At 34.9% G+C, this 19,425-nt stretch overlaps 1 protein-coding gene across 1 annotated transcript in view; it reads left to right on the forward strand.

Annotated features, from left to right (window-relative positions):
* Positions 1-19,425, forward strand: part of SCMH1 (sex comb on midleg homolog 1 (Drosophila)) — a 150,229-nt gene that overhangs the window by 42,943 nt on the left and 87,861 nt on the right. Inside the window, exon 6 of the mRNA XM_012646762.1 lies at positions 6,962-7,196. Coding sequence (XP_012502216.1) covers positions 6,962-7,196 — 235 coding nt within the window. The remainder of the gene's footprint in view (positions 1-6,961; positions 7,197-19,425) is intronic.

Here is a 19,425-nt window from a genome sequence, read left to right on the forward strand (position 1 = left end):
TATTAAATATATATGGTCTAAACACTCCAATTAAAAGGCTGAGATTGCCACATTGGATAAAAAGCAAAACTAATTGCATATTGCCTTCAAAAATTACATTTTAAATATAAAGACACAATAGGTTAAAACTAAAAGGATATAAGATAATAAATATTCCATGCTGACATTAGCCATAATAAAACTGAAATAGCTATCTTAATATCAAAGTATATTTCAGAGCAAAGAATATTACCAGGGATAAAGAAATTAATGTTATAATGATAAAAGAGTCAGACAATCCTTACATGAAGCAAAACTGGTAGAACTGTAAGGAGAAATAGATAAATTCAAATTTGACCTATAGTCAGACTTTTAATACTCTTTGTCATAAAAGAGCAAGTAGATAGAAAATCAGCAAGTATGTAATAGACTTGAACTACACTATCAACTAATTTGACCTAATTGATATGGATAGAATGCTATCCAATATCAGTAGAATACACATTCTTTTCAAGTATGCACAGAACATTTATCAAGATAGAGCACATTCTGTGCCATAAAGTAGGGCTTGAGAAATTTAAGATTTAAGCAATACAAAGTATATTCTCTGATTACAATGGAATTAAATTAAAAACCAACAGAAAGTTATCTGGAAAATCTCCTAATATTTCGGAATTAACCCATTTCTAAATGAGTATATAAAAACCAAAGAGACATTAGAAAATATTTTCAACTGAATGAAAATGAAAGAATATTTTAGAATTTGTGGGATGCTACTAAAGCAGTACTTAGGGGGATTGTTATATCACTGAACACCTATATTAGAAAAGAAGAAAGGTTTCAATTAATGAACTCAGCTTCCACTTTAGAAAACTAGGGAAAAAAGACCAAGTTAATTCCAGAGTAAGCAGAGGTAAGGAATAATAAAGACCAAAGCATAAATCAATGAAATAAAACAAAAAATGATAGAGAAAAATCACTGAAACCAAAAGCTGGTTCTTTGAAAAGATCAATAAAATTGATAAACCTCTAGTCAGAGTGCTCAAAAATAAAAAAGAGAAGGTGCAAATTGCCAGTATCAGGAAAGAGAGAGGTGGCATCACTATAGATTCTACAGATATTAAAATAATTAAGAGAGTATCATGAACAAATTTATGCCTTTAAATTTGACAACTAAGATAAAATGGATAACTTTCACAAATGACACAAATTACCAAAGCTTAGTCAAGAAGATGGAAAACCTGAATGGTGCATTTCTGTTACAGAAATTGAATTTGTAGGCTAAAACCTTTTTCAAAAAGACGATTCTAGGCCTAAATGACTTCACCGGTGAATTGTTTCAAACATTTAAGTAAAAATTATTACAAATTCTACACAGACTCTTCTAGAAAATTTAAGAGAAGGGAATACCACTTAACTCATTCTATGAGACAAGCTTTTTTTTTTTTTTTTTTTTTTTGAGACAGAGTCTCACTGTGTTGCCCGGGCTAGAGTGCTGTGGCGTCATCCTAGCTCACAGCAACCTCAAACTCCTGGGCTCAAGTGATCCTCCTGCCTCAGCCTCCTGAGTAGCTGGGACTACAGGCATGTGCCACATGCCCGGCTAATTTCTTCTATATGTTTTTAGTTTTCTGATTAATTCCTTTCTATTTTTAGTAGAAACAGGGTCTCGCTCTTGCTCAGGCTGGTCTCCAACTCCTAAGCTCAAACGATCCGCCCGCCTCGGCCTCCCAGAGAGCTAGGATTACAGGCGTGAGCCACTGTGCTCGGCCGAGACAAGCATTTTTGATACCAATAACCAGGCAAAGACATTGAAAGAAAAAAACTACACAGCAATATCCCACATGAAAATATACGCAAAAATTTCAAGCAAAATTTTTTAGGGAAAAAAAATCTCACAATATATAAAAATATCAACATTATGACCAAGTGGGTTTAATCCTAAGAATTTAGAATTGGTTTAAGTTTCAAAAATATATCAATGGAATTTACCATATGCACACACCCACTAAAGAAGAAAAAACATACCATTGTCTAAATAGATGCAGAAAAAGCATTTGACAAAATTCAATGTCTATTACTTATAAAAAGTCTCAGTGAACTAGAAATAGAAGGGAACCTCCTGAATCTTAAACCCTAAAGGGCATTTATGAATAATCTAAACCCTAAATGGCATTTATGATTACTGTGCAGATAATATTATACTTAATGGTGAAAGACTAAATGTTTTCCTCTTAAGGTCCAAAACAAGACAATGATGTCTACTTTTGCTGCTTTTATTCAGTATTGTACTACCAAGGCACACAGGCCAAAAATAGAAATAAAAGACATCTGGATTGAAACGTTAGAACAGGTACCAAAGAAAATATATATAGGGCAAATAAGCACATGAATAGAGATGCTCAACACCATTATTTCATTAGGGAAATATAAACTAAAAGTGATTAGTAAGATATCACTATACATTTATTTAAATGGCTCTGATAAAAAAGACTGACTGTATCAAATAGTGGCAAGGATGTGGAGCAAATGGAACTTTCATACACTGCTGGTGAAATGTAAAGTCATTCAACTACTGTAGAAAATAGTTTGGCAGAAAAACTTCATCACACTACTAAGCAAAAGAAAGCACTAAATAAACTAGGAATTGAGTAATATATTCTTTAAAAAGTATTTATACCCCAATACTGAAGCCAGCATTTTATGCAATGGTTTGAAATTATCTAATAGAAGATATAGTGGCAGAGAAACTCCAATTTATAATAGTAGCCAAAGGGTTGGGGGGAAACTAACAAATATGCAAAACTTCGACAAAGAAAACTTTAGAGAACACCTATCCAAAACCATGATTCATTTAAAAAAAAAAAATAGAATGGACTTTGGCAAAATTAAAAACTTCTGCCCTTCAAAAGTCATTGGTAAGGAAATGAAAATACAGGCCACAGACTAGGAGAAAATAGTCACTTAGTGCTGGGGATACATTCTAAAAAATGCATTGTTAGGTAATTTTGTAGTTGTGCAAACAGGATGTACTTACATAAACCTAGATGGTATATGGTATAGCCTATTGCACTTAGGCTACAAACCTGTACAGCATGTTCCTGTACTGAATACTCTAGGCAATTATAAACAATGGTAAGTATTTATGTACCTAAACATACCTAAACGTAGAAAAGGTACAGTAAAAACACAGTATAAAAGATTTAAAAAACTGTACACCTTTATCAGGCACTTACCATGAACGGAGCTTGCAGGGACTGGAAGTTACTCTGGGTGAGTCAGTGAGTGAATGGTGAATAAACATGAATACTCGGGACATTATTGTACACTGCTAGGTAGACTTTGTAAATGCTGTACACTTAGGCTACACTAAATTTATTTTAAAAGCTTTTTTCTTTCTTCAGTAATAAATTCAACTTAGCTTATTTGACTTTTTTACTTTGTAACTTTAAAAACTTTTTAAACTTTTTGACTCTTTTATAATAACAGCCTAAAACACAAATATTATACAGCTGTACAAAATATTTTCTTGTATCCTTATTCTATAAGCTTTTTTCTATTTTTTAATTTTTTGTTTACCTTTTAAACTTTTTTGTTAAAAAACTAAAACACACATATTACCCTAGGCCTATGCAGGATCAGGATCATCAATCACTGTCTTCCACCTCCACATCTTGTCCCACTAGAAAGTTTTCAGGGGAAACACCACTCAGGAAGCTATCATTTCCTATGATAAAATGCCTTCTGGAATACCTCTGGACCTACCTGAAGATGTTTTACATTAACTTTTCTTGTATAAGTAGAAGAAAGAATAAACTCTAAAAAAGGAATTAAAAGTATGACATAGCTAATACATAAACCAGCAACATAGTTGTTTATTGTCATTGTTAAGAAGTATGTACTATACATAATTGTATGTGCTATACTTTTATATGACTGGCAACACAATAGGTTTGTTTATACTAGCACCACCACAAACACATGAGTAACGCATTGCACTAGGACCTTAAGATGGCTATAGTGTCACAAGGTAAAAGGAATTTTTCAGCTCCATTGTAATCTTATGGGACCACCATCATATATATGGTTCATTGTTGACATAAATGTCATTATATGGTACATGACTGTATTTGCAAATCACATAGCTGATAGTAGTATTCCCCAAATTGATCTATAGATTCAATGCAATCCTTATCAAAATCTCAGCTGCTTTTTTTTTTGTAGAAGTTGATGTTAGTCCTAAATTTCATGTAATATAAGGGACCCAGAATAGTCAAAGCAGTCTTAAAAGAGGAGAACAAAGGTAAAGGACTCACATTTTCTGATTTTAAAATTTACTACAAAGCTACAGTACTCAAGACATTGTGGTTCTGGCATGAAGACAGATAGATATGTAGATCACAGCCGAGCTCGGGAGTTCGAGACCAGCCTGAGCAAGAGCAAGACCCCGTCTCTACTAAAAATAGAAAGAAATTGGCCAAACAACTAAAAATAGAAAAAATTAGCCGGGCATGGTGGCGTGCGCCTGTAGTCCCAGCTACCTGGGAGGCTGAGACAGGAGGATTGCTTGAGCCCAGGAGTTTGAGGTTGCTGTGAGCTAGGATGACGCCACGGCACTCTAGCCCCAGGCAAGAGAGTGGGACTCTGTCTCAAAAAAAAAAAAAAAGATATATAGATCAGTAGATTAGAATTGAGAGTCTAGAAATGAACCCCTCAATTGATTTCTGACAAGGGTGCCAGGGCAATTCAATGGAATTTTCAACAACTAGTGCAGGAACAACTTGATAGTCATATGCAAAATAATGAAGTTATACCCTTCCTCTCTACCACATACAAAAATTAACTGCAAGTGGGTCATAGACCTAAATGTAAGAGGTAAAACTATAAATCTCTTAGAAGAAAACACAGGAGGAAATCTTCATCACCTTAGATTAGATAATGGTTTCTTAGATATGGTACCAACAGCACAAGTAACAAAAGAAAAAATAAATAAATTGAACATCAAAATTAAAACATTTTGTGTTCCTAAGGACACTGTCAAGAAAGTGAAAAAACAGCCCACTCAGTGAGAGAAAATATTGGCAAATCATGTATCTGGTAAGGGACTTGTATCCAGAATATATAAAGAACTCGTATAACTCATCAGTAAAAAGACAACGTAATTTATTATATAAATGGACAATTAATTTGAATAGATGTTTCTCCAAATATATACAGGTGATCAATAAGCACATAAAAGATACTCAACATCATTCCTTATTAGAGAAATGCTAATTAAAATAGTAATGAGATTTACTTCACATCCACTAGATGACTCTTAACGTCAAAAGGCAGACAATTGCAAGTGTTCATGAAGATGTGGAGAGGTTGGAACCCTCGTACCTTGGTGGTATTTTGAAATTCTGTAGCTACTTTAGAAAACAGTTCAGAGGTTACTAAAAATGTTAAACATAGAGTTACCACATGACCCAGCAATCCCACTTACAAGTATATGCCCAAGAGCAATAGAAAACAGGTCCACACAAAAATATATCATAAATGTTCATCACATCATTATTCATAATAGACAAAAAGAGGAGACAACAGAAATGTCGTTCAACTGATTATGAATAAGCAAAATATAGTATATCCGTGCGATGGAATACTCACAATGAAAAGTAATGAAATACTGATAAATGCTGTGACATAGGTGAACCTTGAAAACATTATGCTAAGTGAAGGAAACTATTCACATATTGGCCACATATTATGTAATTCCATCTATATGAAATACCCAGAATAGGCAAATCTATAAAAACAGATAATAGGTTAATGATTTCTAGGGCTGAAGTGGGGAATAGGGAGTGACTCCTAAGGGTATGGGTTTATTTTGGGGGGATGATGGAAATGTTATAATATTAGATAGGGGTGATGTTTACACAACTCTGTGTAATATACTGAATATAGAGAATATTCCAAAGATAAACTAAAAATCATTGAATTATATACTTTAAGAGGATTAGTTTTCTGGTTTGTAAGTTAAACATATATCTACTATATGATCCAGCCATTCCACTCTTAGATATTTTTGCAAGAGAAAAGAAAGTTTGTTTTCATACAAAGATTTGTGCAGTGTTTACAACAGCTTTATTTGTAATCACCAAAAACTGGAAACAAATCAAATGTCTATCAATGTGGTATACTACTCAGCAATAAAAATGAATTATTAATACATTCAACAATATAGATAAATATCACAATAGTTATGCTGAGTGAAAGAAGCTAGATAGAAAAGAGTACATCCTCTGTGATTCGATCTGAAACTATTAATATAAAATGCAAACCAATCTACAGTGATAGAAAGTAGATCAGTGGTTGCCTGGGCATGGGGTTTCTTGACAGGCCAGAAGGAGGAACACATGAGAACTTGAGGCTGATGGCTATGTTCATTATTTTGATTGTGGTGATTCTTTCATAGGTGTATGTGGTGGCATGGGTGTATACATATGTTAAGATTTACTAAAGTGCAGTTTGTTATATATCAATTATATGAATTAATTTATAAGTTATTGTCAAAATGAGAAAAAAATCAACTCCCAGTAGTTAGTCTATGTGGTGAATATACAGACCAATATACAGAAATGTTCCATGAAAAGACACTAAGATTATGATAGTTTAATGGATTTTTATGTTCCTGAAAAGAAAATGTTATACCTAGAGGGATAGGGAGTTGGAGAAAATAGGAAGAGAAAGCATTGAAGTAACTGAACTATACAAGACACCCTTGTCCTTTTTTTACTAATATGGATCTATTTGATGCTTCTGTGGAAAGTACTTTTTTCCCCCTTCATCTTATCTTTCAGTGTTTCTTTTGCATGAAACCTATCCTAATTACTAGGGAGTAGTTCAGAGTGGTTGTCCCTGACCCGGGTGTAACTAATTTGATTTCAAAACAAATTTTGATGTTTTAGTCTGCCTAATTTCCATGGCTTGTTCTCCTCAGTCCTACACACCTCCAAGCAACGAGTTCAAGATCAGCATGAAATTGGAAGCACAGGACCCCAGGAACACCACATCCACCTGTATTGCCACAGTAGTTGGACTGACAGGTGCCCGCCTTCGCCTGCGCCTTGATGGCAGTGACAACAAGAATGACTTCTGGCGGCTGGTTGACTCAGCTGAAATCCAGCCTATTGGGAACTGTGAAAAGAATGGGGGTATGCTGCAGCCCCCTCTGGGTGAGTAAGTAGACCCAAGCTCTCCCTAGCCAATTAGTTAGCTTCCAAAAATTGACCATCCTATGATGGGAAAGCCTAGAGTCCCCTGCTTATCCCTTCTTTTATGTATTAAAAAAAGGGCCCACAGAAAGGCGCACCCAAAATGAAAAGAGCTGCAAAATTTGTACATCTCCATCTCTGTGTTAGCTTATGATATCCAAGCTTCTCCCAAACTCTTTCTTTTTCTAACCAGAAACCACACCCTTTGTTTTTTGTCAGTGTCCATTTACCTGAGAGAGAGAATGGAAGGAGGTCTTGCCACTTAACCTATCACAAAACCATAAAGTTTTCACCAAGTCCTCTAATAATGACAAGGAGTGAGAAAAAAATTTCCCAGTAGAAAGGATGACTGGGTCTGCTGTCTCTTTCCCACAAATTCTCACTTGATCCTTGGAATTTTCTCACTTTGAATCTATTATTAAATAAAATTCATTATTTTACTTAATAGCCTCACTAGATTTTTCTTTTCCAGATCAGATTCACTTTTTTTTTCTTTTTTGCCTCAATATACCTGAGGGATTTAACCCATCTTACAGTTACTGTCAATCACTGTTGCAGTGAGTCTCAATGGGGGATAGAGAGAAATGGGTTATAGCCTTTGGACTGTATTCTCCTCATGAAGCTGTGCTAGATTAATTGAGGGTTAGAGAGCATGTATCATTTGAAAGAGCTCCCCAGGTGCTTGTTTAACATGTTCTCCCATTTAAAGAAGTTACTTAATTATGTAAACTTCCAAACATATACAAAAGCAGAAAAAAATAGCACAGTGAATGCCCATGTATCCTTCATTGGTGATAATTACCAACACATAGTCAATCTAATTTTATCTGTACTTCTCCCTGCTCCCCTCCTGCCCAATTACTAAACATAGTATCATTTTATCATGAAATATTAAATATTTAGTGTGTTTCTCTCATAGGCGAGGATAATCAGTGTTTAAATTTTCCCAATTGTTTGTCTCTGCCTCTGTCTTTTTTTTCCTGGCCCCCCTCAACATTTCCTTTGAATCAGAATCTAAGTAAGATCCACGTATTACAGTTGGTTATGTCCCTTAAATCTCTTTCAATCTATTGGCTCTTCTCCTTTCTCACTTTTTTTCTTTGTAATTTACTTGTTTAAAAAACCCAAGTCATTTGCCTTTAAAATTTCCCACAGTTATATTTTGCTGATTGTATCCCTTAGATACCATTAAACATGTTTCTCTGTCCTCTAGTTCCTAGAAATTGGTAGCTGGATCTAGATACTTGATCAGAGTCAGGGTCAATTTTTTCATAAGAATATTTCATAGGTGGTGGTATATATTGACGCTTATATGGTCTGATTGTGTCTTATTTTATAATGTAGCAGCCACTGATGCTCATGGTCTAGATAGGGGGTTGACAGATTTTCTTAATGGGTCAAATAGTAAAAATTTTAGGCTTGCAGACCATGCATTCTTTGTTGCAACTTCTCAACTTTATCCTCATAATGTGAAAGCAGCCATAGACAAAACATAAATGAAAGAATGATTTAAGGAGTTAAGTATTTAAATTCCTAACTCAAAAAGCTAGAAAAAAATAATCACAAACCAAAAAAAAAAAAAAAGAAAATCACAAAGTAAATGTAAAAGAAGAAGAAGAAAAAATGATAAATTAATGAGGAAGAACACAGAAAAGCAATAAATCAAAGAACTGGTCCTTTAGTGGAAAAAATCAGTGAAATAGGTAAACCGTTAGCATAATAAAGAAAAAATGGAGTAAACATAAATATAGAGAATAAAAAAATGACAAAGGGAAAATAACTCTGCAAATAAATTTGAAAAGCTAGGTGAAATGGGAAAATACTATTTGTTGAATTTGACCCTAGTAGCATTACAATGTTTAAACAAATATCTAGAAAACATATAAAAGTCTTTAATCAACTGCACTGTATGCAGATTATTTCACAAGGAAATCTATGAAACCTTAAGGATCAGATAGTTTCAGTACTACTTAAGTTGTAGTTCAGCAATACCCAGCAGAGCTCACTTTGATGACAGAAATATTATACATCTGTACTATTCAATGTGGTTGTCAACAGCCACATACGGCTGTACAGCGAGTACTTGAAGTAGCTACTGCAACTAAGGAACTGAATTTTTAATTTTTTTTAAGTGTAACTTGAAGTTAAAAGGCCTTATGTGGCTGGTGGCTATTGTACTAGACAGTGTGGTTCTAGATCATAGGAAAAGTAGGAAAACATGTAAATTCTTTTTATGAGGCATATAGAAGAACTTTGATACCTAAACCTGATTTATACATAAACACACACACACACACACACACACACACACAATGCACACACAGCACAAACTCATGTATGAATATTATTACAAAAATAGTAAATAAAATATTAGGAATTAAAATTTAACGTATTTAAAACAATTGTCCATCAAGATTTAGTAGATTGGGGTTTTTTTCTGGAAATGAAAAGATTTAACTTCAGAAAAATAGTTAACGGAATGGAACATGTTAAGATAACTAAGGAAGAAAATCATATGAACTTTGACAAAATTCAACACACTATTGGGCAAAAAAAAAAAAAAGTAACAAACTAGAAAGTGAGTAATACATCCTTAACTTGGTAAAAAGTATGTTTCTACCTCAGTACTAGAGCCAGCATTTTACTGAATAGTTTAAAATAACCTGATAGAAGATAGAATGGAAGAGAAACTCCTATTTACAACAGCAGTCAAAGGGTGGGAGAAAACTAACAAATATGTGAAACTTACATAAAGAAAACTTTAAAACACCTGATTAAAAGCATGATCCATAAAAAAAAAATCACAGAATGAACTTGGTCAAAATTAAGAATTTGTGCTCTTCAAAAGACATTGATAAAAGAATTAAAATACAGGCCATGGACTAGGAGAAAATATTTGCAAATTACATAGCTGATAACAATACTCCCCAAATTGATCTATAGAGTCAATACAATCCCTATCAAAATCTCAGCTGCTACTTGCCTGAGCAGGGGCCTGCCCTCTCTGGTCACAGGCCCATAGCCGGTACCATTTTGAGAGTTTAACACGGAGCTGGGCCCTCTGATTTTAAGGCAATGTGGCTGTAGCTGCCACCCAGCTGGGGAGGTACGGAGAAGACCAGGCTCTCCTAAGCACACTTAGGACCATACCCATTGCCCTGCTTTGGGTGCCTGTGGGACTGGAGACTAACATGCCCAACGTATCACAGCTACCAGCAATACCAACACAGAGCATTTGGACACAGTGGGTTGCTCCACCACTGCTACTGCCATCACCCACATCACACCAGCTACCCAGGGGCCTGAGAACCTGCCCACACACTGAGCTCACTACTCTCACTACTCACTTCCAAGCAAGCCACCTGGAGGTCCAAGCACTGGTCCTCCAGCACCCACTAACACCAGTGCTGCTCTGGAGTCTAAAAATAGGCACACTTAGCCCACTGCTGCCACCACCAGGGCACAAAGACTAGTTCAGTTGGTATCCAAGACCCTGGCAAAACTTCACCACAACCTCAACTAATAACCATACCCTAAGCCAACAAGGAAATCAGTTAGCACTGACCCTGGGTACTGCTGAAGAAACCACATAAAGATCACACTACCACAGGCACCCACAATCAAAGCCAAGTTATCCTACTCAACCAACAACATATGTAAATCTTTAGGAAAAAATTGTCTCCTATGAAAGCAATTTCAAAAAATCAGAAGAAGTGACTACTACACCAGGTGCGCATAAACAGGAGGACACAGGAAACATGAAAAAGCAAGGAAATATGACACCATTAAAAGACCACAATTGTCTAGCAACAGATCCCAATCAACAAGAACTTGAAATGCCAGATAAAAAATTCAAAGTATTGATTTTAAAGAAATTCACTGAGAAATCTGAAAACCAGTGAAAGAAATCAGAAAATCAGTTCAAGATATGGATAAGAAATTTACCGAGATAGATATCTTACAGGAAGGAAGGAAGGAAGGCAGGCAGGCAGGCAGGAAGGCACAGAAATTCTGGAATTGAAAAACTCAATAAGGAAAATACAAAATACATTTGAAAGCTTCAATAATAGACTAAACCAAGCAGAAGAAAGAATTTCAGAACTTGAAGACAGATCTTTCAAAATAATCCAGTCAGACAAAAATCAAGAAAAAGGATGAACAAAACCTACAAGACATCTGGGACTACATAAAGCAACTGAAGTTACAAATTATTGGTATTCCTGAGGGGGAAGAGAGATCAAAAAGTTTAGAAAACCAATTTAAGGAAATAATGAAAACTTCCCAAGTCTATCAAGAGAGTTCAACATCCAGATACAGGAGGCCCAGCTATCCCAGACAATTACCTTGCAAAGAGGAATTCACCACAGCATATTATACTCAGAATGTGTAAAGTCAAAGTGAAAGAAATAATTTTAAAATTAGCATGAGAAAAGCATCTTGTCACCTAGAAAGGAAACCTGATCAGACTAACAGTGGACTTCTCATCAGAAACCTTGCAGGCCAGAAGAGAATAGGAAGCATTTTCAAAGTGCTGAAAGAAAAAAAAATGTGAGCCAAGAATTTCATATCCTGCCAGAACAAGCTTTATAAATGAAGGAGAAATAAAGTCTTTCTCAGACAAGCAAACAAAGAGGGAATTCGTCACCACTAGGCTAGCCCTACAGGAAATGCTCGAAGGAGTCGTAAACTTGGAAACAAAAGGTTTATGAAACACATAAAAATGTAAAACTCCAGGACTTATAAAACAATCACATAAAGAAGGAAGAGGAAGAAATTCGACAGCAACTTTATTTAATTTCATCAAATGACAAAGACAGAGAAAAAGAAAGAAACAAAGAATTTATAAAACTAGAAAACAATTCACAATATGACAGGAATAAGCCTCATACATCAATATTAACCTTGAATGTAGATGGGTTAAATGCCCCACTTAAAAGATATAGATTGGCAGAATGGATTTAAAAAATGTGATCAAACTGTATGCTGCTTATTAGAAACTCACCTTACCTGTAAAAGACACAGAAAGACTGAAAGTAAAGAGGTGGAAAAAGATATTACCCACAAATGGAAACCCAAAGCCAGCAGGAGTAGCTATACTTAGATAGAACAGACTTTAATTCAAAACCAGTAAAAAAAAAAAAAAAGGATTAGATTATTATATAATGATAAATGGATCAGTTCAGCAAGGAGATGTAAGAATGCCAAATATATATGCACCCATCAGCAGAGCTCCCAGCTTCACAAAACAAATATTACTAGACCTAAAGAAAAGAGATAGACAACAATACAATAACAGAAGGGGACTTCAACATTCCACTCACAGCACTAGAAAGATCGAAACAGGAAAACAAGAAAACATTAGACTTAAACTGGACTTTAGACCGAATGGACTTAACAGACATTTATAGAACATTCTACCAACAACTACAGATAAAGATTCTTTTCACCAGCATATAGAACATTCTCCAAGATAGACCACATGTTAGGCTACAGAACAAATTCTTAACAAATTTTAAAAAATCAAAATCATATGAAGTATCTTCTCAGACCACAATAGAATAATGCTAGAAATAAATGCAAAGAGAACCTTCAAAAACTATGCAAATACCTGGAAATTAAAAAAATGCCCCTGAATGATCACGGGGTCCACAAGAAAATTAAGACAGAAATTTAAAAATTTTGGCTCATGCCTATAATCCTAGCACTTTGGCAGGCTGAGGCAGGGAGGCTTGCTTGAGGCCAGGAGTTCAAGACTAGCCTGGGCAATATAGTAAGACCCCGTCTCTAAAAAAATAGAAAAATTAGCCAGGCGTGGTGGCACATGCCTGTAGTACTAGCTACTTGGGAGGCTGAGACAGGAGGATCGCTTGAGCCCAGGAGTTTGAGGTTGCAGTGAGTGATGATGACACCACTGCACTCTAGCCCTAGCAATAGAGCAAGACCCTGTGTTCAAAAAAAAGAAAAGAAAAAAATGTCTTTGAAATGAATGAAAATGAAAACAACAAAACCAAAATTTGTGTTATATAGCAAAAGCAATGCTAAGAGGGAAGTTTATGGCATTAAATTCCTACATCAAAAAAGTAGAAAGATCAGAAATTAACAACATTGCACCTCAAGGAACTAGAAAAACAAGAGCAAACCAAACCCAAAGTTAGCAGAAGAAAGAAATAACAAAGATTGGAGCAGATCTTTGATCTACTAAATGAAATAGAGACCAAAAAAACAATACAAGGGATCAACAAAACAAAAAGTTGCTTCTTTGAAAAAATAAAATTGGTAAACCACTAGCTAGACTAACCAAGAAGAGAGAAGATCCAAATAAACAGAATCAGAAGTGAAAAAGGAGACATTACAACTGATACAACAGAAATACGAAAGATAATCAGAGACCATTGTGAACAACTATGTACTCATGATGTAGAAAACCTAGAGGAAATCAATAAATTTATGAAAACATTTTGCCTACTAATATTGAACCAGGAAGAAATAGAAAACCTGAACAGGACAATAATTAATAGTGAGCTTGAATCATTAATTTAAAAATCTGCCAACAGAAGAAAGCAGATGAATTCTACCAAACGTACAAAAACATAGCAAATACCCATCCTCCTGAAACTGTTCCAGAAAATCAAGAAGGAGGGAATTCTTCTCAACTCATTCTATGAAGCCAGTATCACCCTGATACCAAAAATTGGATAAGGACACAACCAAAAAAGAAAACTACAGACCAATATCCCTAATGAACATAGATGCAACAGTCCTCAAAACAATACTAGCAAATTGAATCCAACAACACATCATAAAGATAATACACAATGATCAAGTGGGTTTTATACCAGGGATGCAAAGATTGTTCAACATATGCAAATCAATAAATGTGATGCATCACATAAACAAAATTAAGGACAAAAACCATATGATCATCTCAATAGACATAGAAAAAGCATTTGATAAAATCCAGCATCCCTTCATGATAAAAACCCTCAAGAAACTATGCATAGAAGTAACATACCTGAAAATAATAAAAGCCACATATGGCAGACACACAGCCAACATCATACTGTGAATGAGGAAAAGTTGAAAGCCTTCACCCTAAGAACTAGAACAAGACAAGTCTGCCCACTCTCACCACTCATATTCAACATAGTACTGGAAGTCCTAGCCAGAGCAATCAGGCAAGAGAAAAATATAAAAGGTATCCAAATTGGAAAAGAGGAAGTCAGATTATCCCTTCTTTTTGATATGATCTTACACCTAGAAACCCTAAAGACTATACCAAAAAACTCTTAGATTAAATAAGTGAATTCAGGAAAGTTTCTAGATATAAAATCAACATATAGAAATCAGTAGCATTTCTATATACTAATAACTAGCTGAGAAACAAATCAAGAAGTCAATCCCATTTACAGTATCTACAAAAAAAAATACATAGGAATATATTAACCAAGGAGGTGAAAGATCTCTATAAGGAAAACTACAAAACACTGATGAAAGAAATTGTAGATGACACAAACAAATGGAAAAGCATCCTATGCACGTGGATTGGAAGAATGAATATTGTTAAAATGACCATATTTCTTAAATCAATTTATGGATTCAGTGCAATCCCTATGAAAATACCAATGTAATTTTTCACAGAATTAGAAAAAACAATTCTAAAGTTGATATGGAACCAAAAAGGAGCCTAAATAGCCAAAGCAATCTTGAGCAAAAAGAACAAAACTGCAGGCATCATGTTACCTGACTTCAAATTACACTAAACAGAATGATGCTGGTTCAAAAAAAGACACATAGATCAATGAAACAGAATAGAGAACCCAGAAATGAATCCATATACTTATGGTCAACTGATCTTTGACAAAGTTAACAGGAGCATACACTGGAGAAAGGGCACACTTTTCAATAAATGGTGCTGGGAAAATTAGATTACCTCATACAGAAGAATGACACTGGGACCCTATCTCTCACCATATACAAAAATCAATTCATGATGGATTAAAAACTTAAATCTATGACCTGAAACTCTTCTGGGGAACAAGGGAAATTCTTCTGGACATTAGTCTAGGCAAAGAATTCATGGTTAAGACCTCAAAAGCACAGGCAACAAAAACAAAAATAGACAAATGGGACTTAATTAAACTACAAAGCTTCTGCCTAACAAAAGAAATAATCAACAGAGTGAACAGACAACCTGCAGAATGGGAGAAAATATTTACAAACTATACGTCTGACAGGAGGCCAATATCCAGAATGTACAAGGAACTCAACAACAACAACAACAAAAAAACTGTTAAAAAGTGGGCTAAGGACCTAAATAGACATTTTTCAAAAGACAAATGGCCAACAAGCATATGAAAAATGTTCAACATCGCTAATCATCAGAGAAGTACAAATTAAAACCATAATGAGATATCATCTTACCCCAGTTAGAATGGCTCCTTATTAAAAAGACAAAAAATAATAGATGTTGGCATATATTTGGAGAAGAGGGAACTCTTATACACTGTTGGTGGGATGTAGATTAGTGCAACCTCTATGGAAAACAGTATAGAGAGTTCTAAAAGAAGTAAAAATAGAACTACCCTACAATCCAGCAATCCCATTACTGGGATCTACCCAAAGAAAAAGAAATCGATATATAAAGAAGATACCTGCACTCATATCTTTATCGCGGTACTATTCATAATAGCATAGCTATGGAATCAACCTAAGTGTCCATCAGTGGAGTACTAGATAAAGAAAATCTGGTATATATACACAATGGAATATTATTCAGCTATAAAAAAGAATGAAATCATGTCTTTTGTAGCAACGTGGATGGAACTGGAGGCCATTTTCTTAAGTGAAACAACTCAGGCACAGAAAGGGAAATACCGCATGTTGTCACTTATAAGTAGGGGCTAAATAATGTGTACAATGGAGACTTGGAGTGTGGTAGTGGAAGGGCAGTGGATGATGGGAGGTTGCTTGGAGGGTACAATGTGCATTGCTTCAGTAATATGTGCACTGAAGGCTCTGACTTAACCACAATGCAGTATATAAATGTAGGCAAACTGTACTTGTACCTCATGAATATATGCAAATAAAAAGTAAATGGGAAAAAATCCCAGCTGCCTTTTTTGCAGAAATTAAGAAGTTGGTTCTAAAATTCATGTAGAAATACAAGGGGCCCAGAATAATCAAAGCAATCTGGAAAAGGGAGAACAAAGGTAGAAGACTCACATTTCCTGATTTCAAAACTTACTGCTAAGCTGCAGTACCCAAGATATTGTGGTTCTGGTATGAGTAGAGAAACATAGATCAGTGGACTAGAATTGAGAGTTCAGAAATGAACCCATCAATTTATGATCAATTGATTTCCAGCAAGGGTGACAAGACAATTCAATGGGATTTTCAACAACTGGGGTGCAGGAACAACTGGATATGCATGTGCAAAAAAATGAATTTGGACTCTTCTTCTCTACTATATACAAAAATTAACTCCAAGTGGATCATAGACCTAAATGTATTAATAATTTAATTGATAAAACTATAAAACTCTTATCTGAAAACATAGGAGGAAATCTTCATGACCTTGGATTAGATAATGGTTTCTTAGATACTGTACCAAAAGCATTTCAAACAACAAAAGAAAAAATAGATAAATTGAACTTCATCAAAATTGAAACTTTTCGTGTTTCCAAGTACACCATCAAAAAAGTGAAAAGACATCCCACACAATGAGGAAAAATAGGCAAATCTGTAGAGGCAGAAAGTAGATTAGTGTTTTCCAGAGACTAGCTTGAAGGGGAAATATGGAATGGCTGCTAATAGGTATGTGGTTTCTTTTTGAAGAAGTGATGAAATGTTTTGATGTTTGCACAATTTTGTGAATATACTAAAAACCACCAAATTTTATGCTTAAAGCAGTAAATTTTATGGTATGTGAATTGTATCTTAATAAAGCTGTTGTTTTTTTTTTAAAGCCACATATCTGATTCAATAGTGTTAGGAAAGCTGGATATCCACATGCAAAATAATGAAGTTGGACCTTTACCTTATTTATATAATAATTAACTCAAAATGTATCGGAGTCCTAAATGTAGGGGCTAAACCCGTAAAACTCTTAGAAAAAAAACATTGGATGTAGATATGATACCTAAAACATAGACAACAAAAGGAAAAAATAGGTAAATTAGACTATATCAAAATTCAAAATTTTTGTGCACTGAAGGACACTATCGACAGAGTGAAAAGGCAACTCAGAGAATGGGAGAAAATATTCGCAAATCATGTGTCTGATTAGGGGTCAGTACTCTAAATGTATTTTCAAAAACTCCTAAAATTCAACAACAACAAAAAATGGGCAAAGTATTCGAATAGTTATTCTCCAAAGAAAATATACAGATGGATAATAACCACATAGAAAGATGCACGACATCACTAATCATTAGGGAAATGCAAATCAAAACCACAATGAGATGCCACTTCACACCCATTAGGATGTGTATTATCAAAAAAACAGAAAATAATTGTTGACGAGGATATGGAGAAATTGGAGCCCTCACATATTGTGATGGGAATGTAAAATGGTACAGCCACTATGGAAAACAGTATTGTGGTTCCTCAAAAAGTTAAAAATAGCGTGTGTCTATAGTCCCACCTACCTGGGAGCCTGTGGCAGGAGGATCGCTTGTGCCCAGGAGTTTGAGGCCAGCCTGGGCAACAAGCAAGACCCCATCTCTTTTTAAAAGTCAAAAATAGAAATATCATACGATCTAGCAATTCTGTTTCTGAGCATGCATCCAAAAGAACTTAAAGTTCTCAAGCAGAAATTTATATACCCATGTTTAGCAGCATTATTCACAATAGCCAAAAGGTGGAAGCTACCCAAGTATATATTCATCTAAGAATGGACAAACAAAATGTGATATAAATACATCTATCTATACACACACACACAATGGAATATTACGCAGCCTGTGAAAGGTGGGAGACTCTGACACATGCGACAACATGGGTGGACCTTGAAGACATTATGCTGAGTGAAATAAGCCAGTCACAAAACGACAAATATTGTATGATTCCACTTATATGCGTATCAATTTTGACTTCTCTATATGTAGAGAAGTCATTCATAGAGACAGAAACTACAATGGTAGTTGCTAGGATTTGGGGGAGGAAAAAATAGAGTGTAATGGGTTCAGAGTTTCAGTTTGGAGAAATGAAAAAGTGCTGGAGATGGATGGGTGGTGATGGTTGCACAACAATGTACATACAATGTACATATGCTTAATGCCACAGAACTGTATACTTAAAAATGGTTCTAATGGTAAATTTTATGTATATTTTGCCACAATAAAAAAATGTACCAGGCATACAGACAAACAAGAGAAAAACTAACCAATTATAATTAGAGCCCAGAAACCACACAGATGATAGAATTAGTAGAGAAGGCCATTAAAGCAGTTATTTAAGTATATTGCATATGTTTGAGAAGGTAGAGGAAATTGTGAAAATCATGAGTAAAGAAATGAAAGATTAAGAAGATCTCACTTGAACTCTAGGGATGGAAAATACAATCTATTAGGTTATTAAATATGAAATGTCCGATTTCCTTAAGTACTAAATTTGACAGTTAATGTTTCTGACATTTCGCTTTGACACTTCTTATTTATTGTTTTATTGTGAAGGTACACACTCATCCTTTTAAACACACACCTTGGCTTATGATTATCTTTCAAATTTTTTAAGAGCAATTTTTGTGAAACCACGGATAAGTCAAAAATTCATGTTATTTTAGAATATGAGTTCTGTTGCGGAACCCATGCAACGCAAACAGCTTGAAATATCAACGAAGTGTTTGGGAAGGATGTGGCTAATGAGCACACTGTACATCAATGGTTTGAGAAGTTCTATTCTGGTGATTTTAATCTTGAAAATGAGCATATGGGTGACCTGAGACCAAGGTGGATAATGATGAGCTGAAAGCTATAGTGGAGGCAAATCCATCTCAACCTACACGTGAATTAGCAGCAAGATTTGGCGTTACTATTCCAACAATTTTGGACCATTTGAAACAAATCAGCAAGGTCAAGAAACTGGATAGATGGGTACCACATGAATTAAACAAGCATCAGAAGAGAAATCATCTTGAAGCTTGCCCTTCTTTGTTGTCATGACATAAAGGTGAACCATTTCTATACCATAT

Source organism: Propithecus coquereli, unplaced genomic scaffold, assembly GCF_000956105.1.
Source record: "Propithecus coquereli isolate 6110/MARCELLA unplaced genomic scaffold, Pcoq_1.0 Scaffold249, whole genome shotgun sequence".
Taxonomy (NCBI): Eukaryota; Metazoa; Chordata; class Mammalia; order Primates; family Indriidae; genus Propithecus; species Propithecus coquereli.